The sequence below is a fragment of the Eulemur rufifrons genome, chromosome 14, assembly GCF_041146395.1.
Source record: "Eulemur rufifrons isolate Redbay chromosome 14, OSU_ERuf_1, whole genome shotgun sequence".
Lineage (NCBI taxonomy): Eukaryota > Metazoa > Chordata > Mammalia > Primates > Lemuridae > Eulemur > Eulemur rufifrons.
In genome coordinates this window covers 23,532,414-23,550,320 of record NC_090996.1, presented here as the reverse complement: position 1 = coordinate 23,550,320, position 17,907 = coordinate 23,532,414, and the positions used below count along the sequence as shown (strand labels likewise).

The following is a 17,907-nucleotide window of genomic DNA, read 5'->3' as shown; positions in this document are numbered from 1 at the left end:
TGGGGTTGGTGCCTCATTGCCCAGATGAGAAAACTGAGGCAGGGAGTGGCCAGATAGCTTGCCCAGGTGGGTCTACTTATGAGTCACTGAGCCAGCTGTCAGGCCCCGATCTGTGTGGCTCAAGGCCGAGCCCTTTCACCGCTCGATGGGGAGGTTTAAATGAATACTAGGGGACTTCCATAGCGCTGTATGAGGTAGGCTGATGTCTTCAGGGGTGGTTCTCCCCCTGACCTCACGGATTATGCCGGAAAGCACCTCACCACTAGCTGCCACTGGCTTGGATGGGAATTCTGGACCCGTTGGAGAGCAGTCACCTCTCCCTTCTGTTAACCCCTGGCATGGTGGTTCTGGGGATCGTCTGAATCTTGATTCAGCTGGGCAGCTCTGGGCAGTGAAGTCTTCATCCACGGTTGCTGTCCAAGAACCTTTTTAAACTCTGCTTGGTTTTGCTTTCAACTCCTAGGGGACTGCAGTAGCTTCCTGGTACACTCAGACACTTGGCCTCTGAGTCCCCCTGTCGTCTGGTATCTGCCTGCCTTCCGTCCTCTCCTGTCACCATGCTTTAGCCACGTGGGCCTTTTTCTGTTCTTTGAACACCCTGAGCTGCGTCCCAGTTCAGAGCCTTTGCTGTTTCCTCTTTCTAGCATGATCTTTCCCCAGATATTTTTTTTTTTTTTTTTTTTTTACAAGGTGGGTGGTGAGAAGCCACAGCTCTTTAGGGAGACCTCTCCTGATCACTGTTCCCAATCTCCAATGCTCTTGTGACATCATCCTCATTATCGTCATTGCACATTCCATGATCTGACGTTTTCTTACTATGTGTGTTTGTTTACTTATTGTCTGGGATGTCCCCTCTCCCTACTAGGAAGGCGCCTGCCCTTATCGTGTGTCGATAAACATGGAACTTTCTCCCAGTGCCTGCTGTGGTAAGGAGGATGGGTTAGCAAGAACCAAAACAAAACAGAAATCAGCAGTTTCCACCAAAAACCTGCTGATGTGCAAAATGAAAATCAGAAAACGCTTCCTTGGATGTTAGAAGTTTTAAATCTTCTGATAAACTGGTTGTCTCTGAAGAAGTGCAGGCATGGTAGACCCAGGTGAGAACACCTGACTGAGTTTGATTTCACCTGCAGTGTTAGGAATGGCTTGTGAGCTGTAGGAATCAGAGTTATAAACTGCAAGTAGAGGCTGTGGAAGCCTCTTCTTCCTAGCCTTTCTTCTTCCAGCATTATAAAATCAGGACCATTATTTTGAATCTTGTAAATCCTAGAAAATTTATGACTGGGTCCCAAATAAGGCTTCATGCTATTAAAAGAAAAAGCTAGATAAAGGCTTCCCCCTCATCAAAAACTTGGTGCTCCCAAGAACTGTTCGAGGATGACTATGAATGGTTTCTTTCTGTTGTGCTGTCCTCCCTGTGTGTGTCCCTCGGTCCCCACCAAGGGACAGGCAGTGTGAAAACAAGCCCGAACACCATGCACGGATGAAGACAGCACCCTTGGTGTTGGAACTCCGAGCTCGTCATCTGCCCCCCGCCACCCCCACACACTTGAAGCTCCTGCAAGGGAGCAGGAATGTGGCGCCCACTTCATGTTTAATAATTTATCTGATGATTTTTACTCAAATCTCTAAATGCTGTGGCGCTAAACCTAAAAGCCTATTATTTTTGTTCTGAAAGCCACACACAGCGACTGCTGGCCAAAATAAATAATGCATTCAATTACTGAGAATGGGAAGGCTAAATATAAATTAAATGAAACTTATGGAAATGGGCCGCTTTTGTTTGGCTCCCGACGCATCCTCCCTTTTCAGCTGGTTATAAAATATCCGCCTCCGCCCCGGTACATTTTCTTGCCTTCCCTAATCCAGCCCTGGTTGTATCTTATTTATCTGGCTGTGGCTTTGCCAAGGCTGGGTCCAGCCCAGCAAGTAAACTCCTGTTGAACCCTCAGGATGCTGACTGGGGGCCCCCCCAGGGGAGGGCCGGTTCTGTTCCTCTGTACACACTGGTGCTGCACGTAGACTGGATTGTGCGGGGTGGAGGTGGGGGATTTGGTGCAAATTCTCTTACCCACCGCCCTAGGGTGTTTGGGAGAAACAAAGTGCAAACCAGTTATTTGGTCATGTACTTTTCAGCCCGTAGATGCCTGTTTATCTTTTCTTTCAGCCCCTTCTCTAGATAACTTCCTGCCCTGAGAAGCTTAGTGACCAGCCCCAGCAAGAGCAGATTTCTTTTGCCCTTTATTTTAACCTTTGTTCCTTTATCTTTGCAGTTTCTAATCTCAAAAGCAGTATTTTACAATAGAAGTAGTATTTAAGGTGGGTTTTAAAAGAAGCACATGTGTTGATAAGGATGTGGAAAGGGGAGAAGAAAGGGACTATTGACATTCCAGGGAGAGTAAATGGCTGAGCAAAGGCCCACAGGTGTGGAATTACATGGTATGTTTAGCCAACAGCAGGAAGCAGGATGAGGCCCTTATTATTAACAGTGACTTTCTAAGCTCCTGCATGCCGTGGTGCCAGTCATGACTCTCACAAGCCAGATGCCCTTGGACGAGTCAGCCTTTCTGTGCCTCAGTTTCCCCATCTGTAAAGTAGAGATGATGACAGTGGTGCCTGTCGAGTATTAAATGAAATTGTGGCCTTAGGGCACCTGGCCCACTGGCACACAGTAGCTGCTCAGCAAGTGTTATCTTAGTATAACCATCCCTCAGATGATGGAATCCTGCCATAGGGGTTTAGGTGCTAACTGTGTACAGTGTGATAGCAGCTCTTTGGTTGCAGAGTTTTGAAAGCCAAGTTATTTCTCATATGCAAAACTTTGAGGAATCTATAGGAAAGCCAGTCTTTGTTTCAAGCTTAAACTACTGAGTTAGGCTGGAAATAAGAGATTTGTAATTCCTCCAAAGCTGAAACAGAATAGAAAGACCATTAAAGTAAAAGAGTGGTAAAAACAATTTTTTCTTTTTCTTTTCTGTTATTATCACTAATAGAAATAATTTTCCCACCTTCTTTGGAGTTCTATCTCCTTCTTTTAAACTTTACTTTCTTTCATTTTTTGTATCTTCATCCTTCAGAACTTGGTTCACATGCCGTGTCTTTAGGAAAACCATCCTTGGCCTCCCCACCCTTACCACTGCCCCCCGCCCCCCACAGACAAACAGAAAGGTAAGTCAGGTCGTCCTACACCATGTGTCATCCGCACACCCATGCTTTTCCTTCATTGCACTTAATGACATTGTTATTTAACAAGTAAATATGTAAGTAATTGTCTGCTTTCCCCCTGTAAGAGCGTCAGCTCCATGAGGTCTCATCTGTCTGGTTTGCTCAAAAAGTTTTAGATTTTGGAGCATTTCAGATTTTGGATTAGGGATGCACGACTCATTTTGTGGAGCCACTGGCTACTGGGAACTGGAACAGCTAATGGAAGTAGTCCAGAGCAATGGTGTGGAAGAGAAAGATAAGTTTGTATTTCCTCCTCCTGGAGAGTCAGGCGTGGTTTGTGAAGGAGAAAAACAGTTTCCATACTCATCAAGTCTTTGGAGTTTATGATTAAGATCACATTTACTAGTTCTGTAAATAGAACATCTTTTGAAGAATACATCTGATGTGACTGTTTTCTCAAACCCTGAGGCCTATTTGGTGAACGCAGACAAAGTAAGTTATTTTAGCTAGAACAGTTCACAGGTGGGCAGATGCATGAAGCTTGTCCCCCACGTTCACACCTGTCCATGCATGATCTGTCCACCTTAGAGAATGTAAGGGCTTGGGCTGGATGGCCACTGCTGATGGAACCCACAGAAAAGGGGTGTGGGCATGTCTCCGCGCTTAAGATCTCTCAACCCCTTATAGTAAGCCCCTACGATTTGTTTCCTCCTGTGAGGCATTCTTGGTCATTTTTTACATGCAAGCCACCGTGCCAAGCGTTGTGCCAGAAAGAGGAACGTACTTGAAGAGACTACATGCTAGTTGGGGAGAGCAAATCTGTTCACAATTATTGTACAAGGCAGCATGTGATAAATGTCGTGCAATAAGCACATAAAATTGTGCCAGGAAATTTTAGAGCAGAGAGAAATGACCCTTGCTTGACTTGAAAGAGCAAAAAAGCTTCATAAAAGAGGTGGCACGGAAGAGCCCGGAAAGTCAGGGCAGGATGTGCTCAAGGGAGGCAGAAGGCGTTCTAGGCTTCGCAACAGCACGGCAAGGGCCTGGAGGCTGAGAAACCGGTACATCTGGAAGGAATGAATCGGAGACCAAGTTAGGGTGATAGTTTAAGGGCCAATTGTTTAGAGGTCTGAATTCCCAGCAAAATTGTTTCATTCAGTATGTATTGTTAGGTAGGTGGTTTATCTTCATTTTACAGATGAGGAAACTGAGGCTCATGACTTGCCCGGGAGCATCCAGCTAACAAGCAGCCTTATCTGACCTTACCAAATGCTCTCTTAACCACTGTGCCTCCCTGTGGTTAGGTTAGTTCCAGTCAGTTACTGTAGATTGAACATTAAATAAATGTATTTAGGAAACAAAGAACCAGAATTAAGGAATACCTAACCCTTTCTGCTTCAGGAAATCTAGGCGTAATACTCATAGAGAGAATACACAACCTCATGGATGAGAGAAGGGTGTGTCATCCTGTAGTATCCCAGAAGTAGAAGCTGGGTGACACATGGGCTGAATGTGCTTGGTGCAGTGAGAGAGCCCTTGGCAGTTCAGAGATGGAAGAGGCAGAGCAAGTACAGGAGCACCCTGATCGTACTGCTGAGACCGGGAAGTAATTTATGTGTCTCAAGTAGATTTTTCACATTGTGTTGACATTGAGAGTGAACTCACAGGACATTTCACATAAACCAGGTGGCAAAATCAAGGTTAGATGAAGCTGTCATTGGTAACAATTAAGCGTTAATGAATAAGGTATTTAATTGTTCCTAGGAATTCTTATTTCTTTAAATCTTGCTCTGTGCACATATTGCCAAAACAGTGACTTTTAAATCCTCAAACTTAACTCTATAATAAGTTCTATTACAAAAACTTAGTTTAGTAATAAATAGTATTAAATCTCTATTGTTGACTTGCTGGTGAATAACTTGGCCATTTGGAACCTGAGGGTTTACCGAAGGCACCCCCATCTCTTGGTGACAGCACATCTTCACTGAGACAGTTTGCAGGAATAGGGCATGTCCTGATGTTGTATTTTATATGGTAGTTTCCATTATATTATCAATCCAAACCTGTACCTATAGAGAGATGGAAAATATTGAAGACTGGTAAAGATGTTTTGCAGTAGAATTTATACACCTCAAGAGAGAGTGATAATTCTTGTAGCTAGAACCCGCTTTAATAAAGTATATTCAAGGGATGGGAGTCTTTAACGCCTTGGAACATTTTATCTTAAGAAATCATGATGTGTTCATTCCTAGATTCCCCTGGACTAGGACAGCTGTCTGTCTGAGTTATCTAGGAGGGCATATGATAGATTGAAGGTCTGGGATTGGAATGAATTACCTTTGAGGGCTTGTTTAGCCTCAGGAGTTTATAACTGTGCCGCATAGTAAAGATTTCCATTAGCACAGACCTAATGCATTATTTAAAAAACAAACAAACAAACAAACAAACAAAAAACAGCATCTCTGAGGGGGTGGGCTGGGCTATCACTTTCCTGACCGTCTCTTATGATTCATGTATTGAATCGTATTCCGTATCACCAATGCCAACGACGCAAAAGGATGAATTTACTCCAATAGGTCATAGTTAAATCTGAATGTATTTTATCATGTGTTGAGAGTGTTTGGAGGGAGATTGTCCTGTATCCAGTTGAAAACATAGGCAATCTGTATGTTCTTTTAAATCTTAATGATTTTTATCATAAAAATTCAGAATGCTCATTTGAAAACATTTCAACTATATAGAAATGCAGGACTTCTTTAAAAAATAAAAAGCCCCAAGATAAAAGTCTCCAATAAGATGCTCTGTCTTCCCTGCCCTCTACCCACCAAAATCTGTTAACAGTTTGGACTTTTATTTTTTTTTCTTCTATATATCCATTTTAAAATTTCCATTACTCATTTTTTTTTAAGAAGAGGTCTTGCTATGTTGCCCAGGCTGGACTTGAACTTCTGCACTCAAGCTGATCTTCCCTCCTTGGCCTCCTGAATAGCTGGGACTGCAGGCGTGTGCCACTGTGCCAGGCTTCCATTATACTTGTATTCTCTCTGCCTCTCTATTCTGCCTTTATTCCCCTCCTCCCATCTTCCCTCCCCAGCTATCTGTGTTCTCATATGTACATGCAGTTCCCTCCCCGTTTAGAAATAAAGTGGGGTTGCGACTTCTACAGTGTTTTGCATAAGGTTTTTTGGCTTATCAGATCTTGATCTCCCCCACCCCTGACCCGTGTCCATCTATTCTTTGTAATGGCTGTTCAGAATTCTATTTCATTTTTTTGGAAGTGCCATAATTATTTCCCCTAACCCTGCACTTCTGGGTTTTTTCCCCCCCAAACTCCCATTGAAAAATATATGGATTCTTTCCAGAGTTTTGCTCTTGTAGACAGTGAGCAACCTGCATGTTAACTCTGCAGGTGGCCGTGGCTGTGGGAGGTCATGGTCCCCCTAGTTATCTACAGGAGCCAGAAGAGGCCCCAGAGCACAGTGCGAAACATTCAAAGCCTTGAGAAAGAATCCTTGCAAGTGGAGCTAATCAGAGAGGAACTTCCTGGCACACCGTGCAGAGCAGCATCCTTGCTCGGTCCCCACAAAGTACGTGCCACCCCTAGGCTTAGTGCTGTGGCGGACTTCCCTTGGAACAGCAGGAGTGTAGGGTCCATGCGGCGTGCCACCTTCCTCTCCCGCCCCTGGCTTGCTCTACCCTGGCGAAGTACGAAGCGGGTACATCTCAGAAATGCCATTTGCCGTCTGCCTGACTGTCGCTCACTCTCTGCTTCATGCATTTCTAAGGCTGAAAATTTTACAGCAAACTTTTATTGTCTTTGTGTGCTCAAGAAAAGCTATTTTAGAAATTTAAATTAAAATCCCAAACCAGTAACCTAGCAGTATATGAAAAATCCAATTTCCTTACTCTCATCCCCCACTCCAGTATCACAGCAACTAGTGTGCTAGTTTGGCATTCATCTGGCCTGACCTTTTTTTTTTTTTTTGCATCTACATAAATATATACCCTTTTTTTTCCTTGCGAAGATAGAATTGTGCTGTATACAACTATGTGAATTTTTACATTTAATATGTCGTAGAGACCTTTATACATCAAAACATAGATCTACCTTGTTCTCTTTATTATCTATATAATTTCCTCAGTGTGGCAGTACAGTAATTTCTTTAGTGCTTTATTGTTGTTTTTTTCTCCAAATGAACTCAGAGTTGATATAAAGATATCTTCATCCAAAGAAAACAATTGACTCAATTTTTTTTTTTTTTTTTTTTCCTGAGACAGAGTCTCGCTCTGTTGCCCAGGCTAGAGTGCCGTGGCGTCAAGCTCACAGCAACCTCAAACTCCTGGGCTCAAGCGATCTTCCTGCCTCAGCCTCCCGAGTAGGTGGGACTACAGGCACGCACCATCATGCCCAGCTAATTTTTTTTTCTATTTTTTGTAAAGCCGGGGTTTTGCTCTTGCTCTGGCTGCTCTCTAACTCCTTGCTTCAAGCAATCCTCCCACCTTGGCCTCCCAAAACACTCACAGGCGTGAGCCACCGTGCCTGGCCAATAGAGCAATTTTGTAAAACACTGACTCCAAGAGTAGTGCAGTCCCTCTTGCTATGAATACAGAGGTGGGGCTGTGTCTGCCCAGTACCTACCTAGCAGAGCTGTGGGACGTGTTGATTATGGTATGGAAAGCAGCAACAGAAGCCTGCTGGGAAGAGGAGTCGCTCCCCAGGAAAGGAGAGTCTCAAATGCAATGAGCTGTAGGTTGGGGTCAGCCCAGACCTGAGTGGTGTTTTAGTTTTGGTTTTGGTTTTAAGATGGGATATGGGAAAAAAGGCTGGATGTCAAGTGAAACCCCAGAGGATTTGGGTGAAGGAAGCAGCGCATGTACTTTCTGCTTTTTCCTTCCTCCGGTGGAACAGGATAATATTCTTTTCAAATGGGAATCTGAATCCTCCTTTTTCTGTAGGTCTTTTCTTAAAAAAAAGTAACTAATCCATTTTATCTTGAATTATCTTCTGTGGCTTTTAACAGCTACAAAATAAGGTGTCACCTGATGTTGACATGAGGGTTCTGAACTTTAAAGCGGAAACGCTGTTTTCACATACAGTAGGATTTGGGTTCCAATGACTAAAGTAAGATTGAGAAATCTCCCAGACAGTATTTTCTACATGGGGCAAGTCTTCTGAGGCTACAAATAAAAATCTGTGTTGGAGCCCTGCATGCCCCGTCCCTTAAATAACTGTTTATTTTGGCTCCCTCCTGGAGACGGGGAGCTGCGCGGGAGCTGAGAAGAGCCAGGTGCTGGGACAAAGCTTCTCTCTCTTCAGTGCGGCATAATAACAGGCGCATTCTCTGGGCTGTTCCGCAGCAGACACACAAATAGGGGGAAAATGGTCTTTCAGGTTGCTCAGAACAGCATTTTCATCCTACTGAGAACCTTGTTTCGTGATACCCTGCTTCACCGTGGGACTGTCGCAGGACTGAGAATATGAGCCACTTAAACGCAGGGCTTAGCAGTTCCTATGGGTTCCATAAACAGTGCCATTTACTACAATTTGTCACAAGATAGAAGACCTTGCAGCCTCTGGCTCGTTCTGGAAGGTTTATCTATCAGAACTGACATGTGGTGCCTTTTCCCTGAGCCCGTGTTTAATCTCTGTCCCTAAAAAGATTGAGATCAGCTGCTTCGTCTCTCGGCCCAAAGTACGTAAGAGGCTCCCAGAAAATCAGCATTAATTAGTGTGATCGTGTTGGTCTCGTTGTCACAATCATGTTGCCGACTGTCGCGCTCAGAAACCTGCGTGTCCACAGTGCCCACGAGAGTGCCTCGTTCACAGTTGCTGCTTAATTAATTTGCCTAGAGGAACATGTGTGAGTGCAGGGCTTGGGAGACAGCTTGGCCAGGAAGCTTCCAGAACAGAGCTGACTTTACACAGTAAGCTCTGTGAGGATTGTCTTTCCATGACATGTTGTTTTTTTTTTTTTTCCTTTGAACAAATAAGAGAAGGCAAAAACCCAGCATCCGTCTTCAGACACATACTCTTCTCATTAAACGTGCGCCTTTGTTCCCAGGAAAGGCGGCGTTTGTTGCTGCATTTGCCCCTCTGGTGTCCTGGACGGGGTTCCTGTTTTAATTCAGGACGCCGTTCACCGCTGCAGTGGTCTCTCTGCATCGCTGGAAGTCGTTTCAGAGTGGAAGTATATTTGGACCATGAAAACTTTTGATCTTGTCGGGTAGTTTAAAATTTCATTTGCCAGGTCAATGTTTTGATTGTTTCAACCTTGAGGCTTTTTCTCACAGTCAATACCTTGGCAGTTCTAGAAAGAACTCTCTCCCTCTCCATCTTCCCCTCCACCTCCGATCCTTTCCTCTCTCCCCGGTCCCTTCCTCCCTGTCTTTCTCTTTCTGTTTCCCTCCCTCTCCCCCTCCCCTTGCCTGCCTTTTCCTCCTCCCTTTGAAGTCTTCCTGTTTTACAGATTATTTCATATCTCTTAAAAATATCTTCCTTTCCCAAATGATTCTGTGGAACTGTTAATCAGAAGTCTCTAAAGCTCTGCGTGTGTGTGTGTGTGTGTGTGTGTGTGTGTGTGTGTGTATGAATGTGTTCTTTCAGACATTTTAATGGTTGTTTATTTTTTTTTGTTGTTGGAGACACCCAGCTAGAATGCAGTGGTGTCATCATAGCTCCCTGCAACCTCAAACTCCTGGGCTCAAACGATCCTCCTGCCTCAGCCTCCCAAGTAGCTGAGACTACAGGCATGCGCCACTGTGCCTGGCTAATTTTGCTATTTTTAGTAGAGATACGGTCTCACTTTTGCTGAGGCTGGTCTCGAACTCCTGCACTCAAGTGATCCTCCTGCCTTGGCCTTCCAGAATGCTGGGATTTCAGGCTTGAGCCACCGTGCCTAGCTGTGATGGTTATTTCTTTAATAAAAATGGTGTACACTGGAATGGATTGAGACAAAGCAGGGTTTAAGGTGCGGCTCTACCACAAGATGCTTTTGCAGGACGAACCACTTCTCTTCCCACATCTTACTCCCCACCCGTGAAATATGCCAGATGACAGCACCTTCGTCACACAGTTTTTTGGACGTGAGGCTTCATTGATCCAATCCAGGCTGAGCCCTCAGCCCAGGCAACTGTCATTTCTAAACTTCCTGCAAAAATTTGCCACCTGCTTTTTTCACTTACTATTCTAAAGGCAATTTAATGGAGGGTCTTTGAGCAGAAGCAGTGCCCTGTCCAACGAATGTCCCACCAAGCCCATCATGGTTTGTAGAAACCCTCTGCTGGGACCTTCTAGCTGTACTGGGCCCTTGGCGTGGCCTGACTTCCACATAACTCAGGACTGGCCTCCAGGCCGTGTGAAGAAGGAAGCCAACCCTAAATTTCCAGAGTTTTCATGCATGGACTTTTCTTCTGTTTTGCAGCTGATGCTTTTTTCAAAGCCGCTATAAGCCTCGTTCCGGAAGTCCCAAAGACGATCAACATCGATGGAAAGATGCGGCCATCGGAATCGTTCCTTATGGAATTCCTCTGCAATTTCTTCTCTACTTTATTAATAGTTCCGGTACGTTTCCCCAGAAGAGCCATAGGAGATGTCTGTCTTTGATCTGCCTCATGACATTATGTGAATTCTTGGCCCTGGAAGTGCAGGGACGGTCTAGCTAATATTTTTGTGTTGGTTTTATGATTAGATGTTTGAATTGGTTGATGAATTGTCCATTGATGCTGTGTCTGGGGCATATTGGTTGAGGTGCTTTGTGTTAGCCTGGGCCGCTATGACAAAATACCATAGATCGGGTGGCTGAAACAACACACATTTATTTCTCAGTGTTCTGGAGGCTGGAGGTCTGAGAGTGGGGTGCCAGCCTGGTCGGGTTCTGGTGAGGACCCTCCTCCAGGTTGCAGACAGTCACATTCTCGTTACATCCCCACATAGCAGAAAGAGAGGGCAAGGGCAGGCTCTCTGGTCTTTGGACAGTTGGTCCTCTGGGATCTAATTATCTCCCAAAGGTCCCACCTCCAAATACCATCACATTGGGATTAGGGTTTCAATATATGAATGTTGGGGGGGCGGAGACAAACTTTCAGTCATTGCACCCTCTGTACTGCTAAGGCAGAGGCATTGCCTAGTGGTTAAGGGCACAGGCCCCCAGACCAAGATGCCTGGGGTGGAATCCCAGCCCCTTCTCCTTCCAGCTTTGTGGTCTCGGACCATGAATTTGGATGAGGGGGAAAAAAAATGACATCTTTATTTTCATAAACCTCAGAGTAGAACTTAAGTTTCACTCAATTATGAATCACAGGCAACAAGCCACAGTAGTAGTAGCACTAGCTGGGACTTCGTAACCAAAAGACATCAACAAATATGTTCATATAACATTTTAGGTGTGAAAGATATTTCAGAAGATTGTTTGTTCTTCCTTCCTTAAAAAGCACAGTAGTTTATTTGGCGCATGGCTAGGTCTGTTCATTCATTCATTCGCAAAGAAGCAATAGATTACAGTATCACAAATGCATTGAAAAAATATTTCGACAACTGTATTTTAGTGTAATTGATTTTCTTTGCATTCTTAATATGTTTTATTTTCTTCATTAAAAATAGTATTCTAAGGAGGTCCTTAGGCTCCACCTTGCTGCTGCAGGGTCCATGGCACAAAACAAGAAAAGACCCCCTGGTAGAGCCAAATGTGCATAGGAATCCCAGGCATTTGTTAAAATACAGATTCCCGGGGTCCCTCCCAAAGAGTCTCTCTCAGTAGGTTGAAATGGGCCTGTAAATTGGCATTTTTGAGAGCCCCCTCAGCAATTCAGGTGGAGGTGGTCCTAAGGACCATACTTTGAGAAACATCACTCTGAACTTGGGCCATAAAAGTGACTCAGGTCCCATGGGTGCAGGGTTCTTTTTTGGGGTGATGGGAAATGTTCCAGAATTGCTTGTGGTGATGCGATGATTGTACAACTCTGTAAATACGCTAACAATCACCAAATTGTGCATATCAAATGGGTGTATTGTTTGGCGTGTGAATTATGTCTCAGTAAAGCTGAGAAAACAGAAAGTGACTCAGCTCCCAGCTCTCTGTTTTCAGATTCCAAGTTCTGAAGAGAGAGGGTGAGTGGTCAGGAGGCTGGGCTCAGGGGCTGCAGACACGGCTGCAGGATGGGGGCCTCTCCTTGTCCTGCGAGCGGGGCGGGCGGCGCCCCGAGACAGGGCACTGCAGAGGCCACTGGGAAAAGCTGCAGGGGCATCTGCTAGAGTTCCTTTGCTTGACGCTTGACTTCAGAGCTTTCAGATCGCCACAGTAGTACTTTATAATCGGTTTCTTTCCTCTTCGGATAGTCTAATTATAGCAAAACGATAAAAGAAAATCAGGGTTTTGAATGAGGCAGTTGATAGAAGTCATTGATCACTGATTAATTAGGATGTGTTTACCGTCTGCAAGTTAAAAATCACTGGAGCCTTTTCGAAAAGCCTTCTCCTCGGAGTCAGAAACTTGCATTCAGTCCTGACCCCAAGATTTCATAGCTTGGGACCTTGGAAGAGTTTTGTAACTTCTCAGAGCCTCAGTTGTCACCTTTCTAAGATGTCATCAAAACGCCCACCTTGAGGGACTCCTGTGAGGATTGAATGAAAAGATAGCTATGCAGGCGCTTTGTAAACCAGAAGCTCTGTCCCTGGGGTTACAGACTAGTGGCTGGAGGGCGGAATCCTGCTGGTAGGCACGCTTGTTGGTCACCTCATGGTGGAGAACATTTGCAATGAGTGTCCCCCATTTAAAAATTGGTAGATCACAGAAGAACCCCGATTTGCAGCTCCTGTTGACAAATCACGACCTGTCACATGGGGCCGCAGTTCTGTGACCCGGTCATTCGGCTGCAGCTGGCATGTGCCTCTCTCCAGTTCCCCTGGGCACCTGCAGACTCATTAAACCCATTTCTGTTGCCTTCCTGGCCCCTTAGGCATTTGTGGGACTGGCCCCTGCTCTCAACAGATTTTAGTTACTGTTCCTGGTAGCATCGCTCATGCTTTTGCTGGGGTATAGTCCTGATAAAGTGCCTGCCACCTCACTAGGTGCCCTGTGCCGCGCTACAGCCCTTCCTCAGCAGTCTCTGGGGATTCCCCTTGCAGCCCTACAAGGTAGGAATCATTGCACCTTGTTCACTTAGGGAAACCTAGAGCTGGAGAGCCCGTGCAGCCTGCCTGAGGTTGCACAGCTAGTAAGTAGCAGGGCTGTGCTGTTCCAGAGCCTGTCTTGGGTGAGCTGAGCCTGAACGTTCGCAGTGTGCCTTATTTGTTCAAGGTCGTTGAGCATTAACAACCTTGTATCCCTCCTTGTGAGATGCAGCATCAGTAATCACTCTACAGGTGCTGTAGGACGTTGAGCCCGAAAAGCTAGTGAACGTCCAGGTGATCGGCTGGGGCACATCTGCGCCGTTCCTGCTCTGACTCGATCTAGAAGAAGACTGTCACATCCCACTGTTACCTGCTTCACATTACTTGATTCCTTTCAAGTCACAGCTTTTTTTTTTTTTTTTTTTTTTTTTTTTTTTTTTTTGTTGAGACAGAGTCTCACTCTGTTTCCTGGGCTAGAGTTAGAGTGCCATGGCGTCAGCCTAGCTCACAGCAACCTCAAACGCCTGGGCTCAAGCGATCCTCCTGCCTCAGCCTCCCAAGTAGCTGGGACTATAGGCATGCACCACCATGCCCGGCTAATTTTTTCTGTATATATTTTTAGTTGTCCATATAATTTCTTTCTGTTTTTGTTTTTAGTAGAGACGGAGGTCTCGCTCTTGCTCAGGCTGGCAAGTCACAGCTTTTATTTTTTGTTTTTGAAAATTTTTTTATTGGGGTAAGAACACTTAAGATGAGATCTACCCTTTTAACAAATTTTAAGTGTACAATATTGTTGACTACATAGGTACAGTGTTATACAGCACATCTCTAGAGCTTACTCATCTTGCTGAATTGAAGCTTTATATCCATTGGTTAGCGATTCTCCATTTCCCCCTTGCCCCAGCCCCTGCAACCACCATTCCATTCTGATTCCATGAGTTTGACAATTACAGAGACCTCATATAAGTGAACTCATGCAGTATTTGTCTTTTGTGACTGGCTTATTTCACTTAGCAGAATGTCCTCAAGGTTCATCCACGTGGTTGCATATTGCAGAACTTCCTTCTCTTTAAAGGCTGAATAGTATTCCATTTTATGTATATAACACATTTTTTTATGCATTTATCTGTTAATGGACATATAGATTATTCCCATATCTTGGCTATTGTGAATAATGCTGCAATAACATGGTAGTGCAGATACATCTTTGCAATATAATAGCCTAGTTAGAGACAGAATATATCATGGGAGTGCAGATATACCCAGGAGATAATATGGTAGTTCTATTTTTAATTTTTTGAGCAAACTCCCTACTGGTTTTCATGGTGCCTGCACTATTTTGCTTTCCCACCAACCATATGCATGGTTTTGGGTTTTTCTGGGTTTTTTTTTCCCCCCCCAATCTTTTTTTTTGGTAGAGACAGGGTCTAACTATGTTGCCTAGGCTGGTTGGACTCCTGGGCTCACATAATCCTCCTGCCTCGGCCTCCCAGCGTGCTGCTGGGATTACAGGTGTGAGCCACTGCGCCTAGCCTGGAAAGCTTTTTTAAAGGATGAATTTAGAAAGCTTTGATTCATTTCATTTGTTTAGAAAAGATTGAAGCCATTTGAGACCAGACAGTCCCTGGCCTGCTTTATTCATACTTAAAAATGCAGAACTAAACGTTCCACAGGATGGCCCTCTCTCCTCTGCAGACAGAGAATTTTTGGAGCATTTTGAAGCATTCTGCTCTGGTGTCAGTAGTTGTCAGCCTCTTGGGGGACCACTTTGTGGAATAAATGGTCTTGTCTATATAATTGAACTGATGCATTTCATGTAACAACATGTGGTAAGACAAATAAAGCAGAATTGACTGAACAAGTTCAGTGCCACAGTTTGCAAGGCCTAATTTTGATTCAGTTGCAATTTGCAGGAAATGGAAATGCTATTACTGTCCATTTTCTGGCACTAATGACTCCGACGCAGCAGGGAGATGTCGTTTCTCCTTATCCTGGTGAAAAGGTCCAGCCATAAGCATAGCACGATGTCCAGGTGTTTCATTCATTCAGTCGATTCCACAAATATGTGTTGATCTGGGAATTGAGAAGTGAGCAAGAGAAACACGTCCTCCTACTCAGGAGGACATGCTTAATGTTAATGAAATACACACTTAACTACAATTGTGTAAAGTGCCGGCAAGAACTGCAGGGGCCTCTGAGAGCTTCCAATCTGAGAAGAAAAGAGTCAGGGGACTTCCCTGAGAAAGTGCCATTTGAGCTGAGATCACAGGGAAGACTAGTAAGTAGTTAACTAGGTGCAGAGGAGGAGAGGAGAGCGCACGGCCTGGGTAAAGGCCTCGAGGCAGGAGGGAGCCCTGTGCATGGAGAGACCAGAAGAGAGCCGCAGTGACAGGCACACGGGGAGGGCACGCGGGATGCCTGGGAAGCTGGTGAGACGGACGGGGGCGAGAGAAGCAGCAGGCTGGTCCCTGACAGCCTCCTGCTAGGAGGTGATCCTTCTCCCCTGCTCTGCCCCTGCCCTCCCAACCCTCCCTTCCCCCCAGGGCCCCTTCTTTCCTGTCCTGCTCTTTCTCCTAGCCCACCCGTGTTCCAGCTCCTTTTCTTTTTTTAAATTTATTTTATTTTATTAATCTACTTTATTGAGACAAGTTCTCACTCTGTCGCCCAGGCTGGAGTGCAGGGGTGTCATCATAGCTCACTGCAGCCTCGAACTCCTGGGCTCAAGCTATCCTCCTGCCTCAGCCTCCGGAGCAGCTGGGACTACAGACAGGTGCCACCACGCCCAGCCTGGCTCCTTTTCTTAAGGGCTTTATTATTTGTTTAGCCAACACTCATATACCTCATTGTGATGAGCCAGCCAACAGGTCACAAATATTTACTCAAAACAAGCCTGTTTTTATCATCCTCATTTCATAGAAGTGGAAACTGAGGCACAGAGAGGTGAGGGGTCACCAGCTACTAAGTGACAAGTGAGAGTCCAAGGCCAGGATATCTGTGCTCAGCCACCATCTTCACTGCCCCTCATCTCGGCCTTCCTAGGAAGGTCGTCATTTCCAGGGTATTACTTCTCCCAGGGGAGTGGGATTTAGTAAGATTCCTGCAGACCAGAGCTCGCAGGCCAGGTGGGAGGGACATTTGAGCCCCTGCCAGGTGCCCCTTGGGAGCCCTCTTGTTTGCTGTTCCTGGGAGAGGGTAGCCCTGCTAGGAACATGGAGGGAACACCTTTTCCCACTGGAAGTGCCATCTGAATCTGGGATCTTTTTCTTCTTCTTTTAAAAGAAAATCTGCCTTTCTTCAGTTGTTGGCATTGAACCATCAAAGTACAATTTTTTTGAAAAATGTTACAACCACCAAAGCACGGATATCACGTGGAAAATATTTTCCCTGTAGAGAAGGTTGGAAATAGTCTCTCACCTCTTTGGTTGTGAGCAAAAGCTCACAGAAATGGCTCACTACAAACCCTTACTTGTTCCACATTTTTGAAGGTGTGTTGCCTACTCTCCCACAAGAGTTACGGCATTTGTGTTGAAATTAAGTTACTGGAACATTCAGATTGTTGTCTGTTCCCAAGGCATATCCTTGGCATTTTAAATAAAATGTATTTTTGAACATCCATATAACAGAATAAAATAGCCTAGTGAGAAACAGCTGTTAGCAAAGGCATGCAGTGAGTAGTCAGTTGCTAGCGGAGACTAGCTTTAAACGGAAGGCAGACCACGGCATGGGCCATTTCACGCACATGGTTTGCAGCATTCAGAATTTGGAGCATCACATGTCTTTCTTGCCCGTACCACGAGAGCAATTTCTGTAGATGTTAACAGCTTGTACAAAACATCTCACGCCCTTCCACCATCATTCTCACCCACCGAAAGTATTACTGAGTTATAGACGCACCTTCATGTTAGATTAGGCTGATTTTAATTCCTACCCTCCTTGGCAATAATGCTTCTCGTACTCCATGTTTGTATTCAAAATAGTTGACTCCGTGCATGCCTTCCCCCGATTCGCAAGCTCCATGAAGACAGAGACACGCCTAGATCACCTGCAGAGATGAAAATATAGTATCAACAGTTAGGAATGTCCCTTCTGGAGCCAGACTGTCAGGGCTTGAACCTTGGGTTCCCCCGGTACCAGCAGTGTGACCTTGGGCCACTTAATGTCTCTGCGGCTCATATGCCATCTGTGAAATGGGGGTATCTTCCTGGAACATAGATAAGCTATGATAGCAACTACAAATGCTAGCTGTTATCATTTGGTTTTGTTGCCACCTTAGTGCCTGGCACATAGAAGGTACTCAAAAGATGTAATCTTTGAACATTATTTACCTGGGGCATGCCATGTGCCCAGAGCCATCCCATTGTGTTCCCCGAGGTTTCAATGACTGAATATGACGTGTGGCCAGCAGACCTGGCAGTGTGTTGGCAAACACAACAGATAAGGTACCTGTCCTCTTGTAGATTACAGGCTAATATGAAAGAGAGAGAAACAGGTAAACCACGAGATTTGTTGGGCATTCACTGAAGGAATCAGATTGTTTTGGGTGGCGAGAAGTGCTCTGAAGAAAATAGGACAGGATGTGATGTAAAGAGGCTGGGGGGACTCTGGGTGGACCATCGTGGAAGGCTTGTTGAGGA

At 45.1% G+C, this 17,907-nt stretch overlaps 1 protein-coding gene across 4 annotated transcripts in view; it reads left to right on the top strand.

The window, feature by feature from the left end:
* VPS35L (VPS35 endosomal protein sorting factor like) overlaps positions 1-17,907 on the top strand; it is a 101,228-nt gene that overhangs the window by 68,574 nt on the left and 14,747 nt on the right. For all 4 annotated transcript variants that reach the window (XM_069486875.1, XM_069486873.1, XM_069486874.1 and 1 more), the window contains one exon: positions 10,587-10,726. In XM_069486875.1, the coding sequence (XP_069342976.1) occupies positions 10,587-10,726 (140 nt within the window). The remainder of the gene's footprint in view (positions 1-10,586; positions 10,727-17,907) is intronic.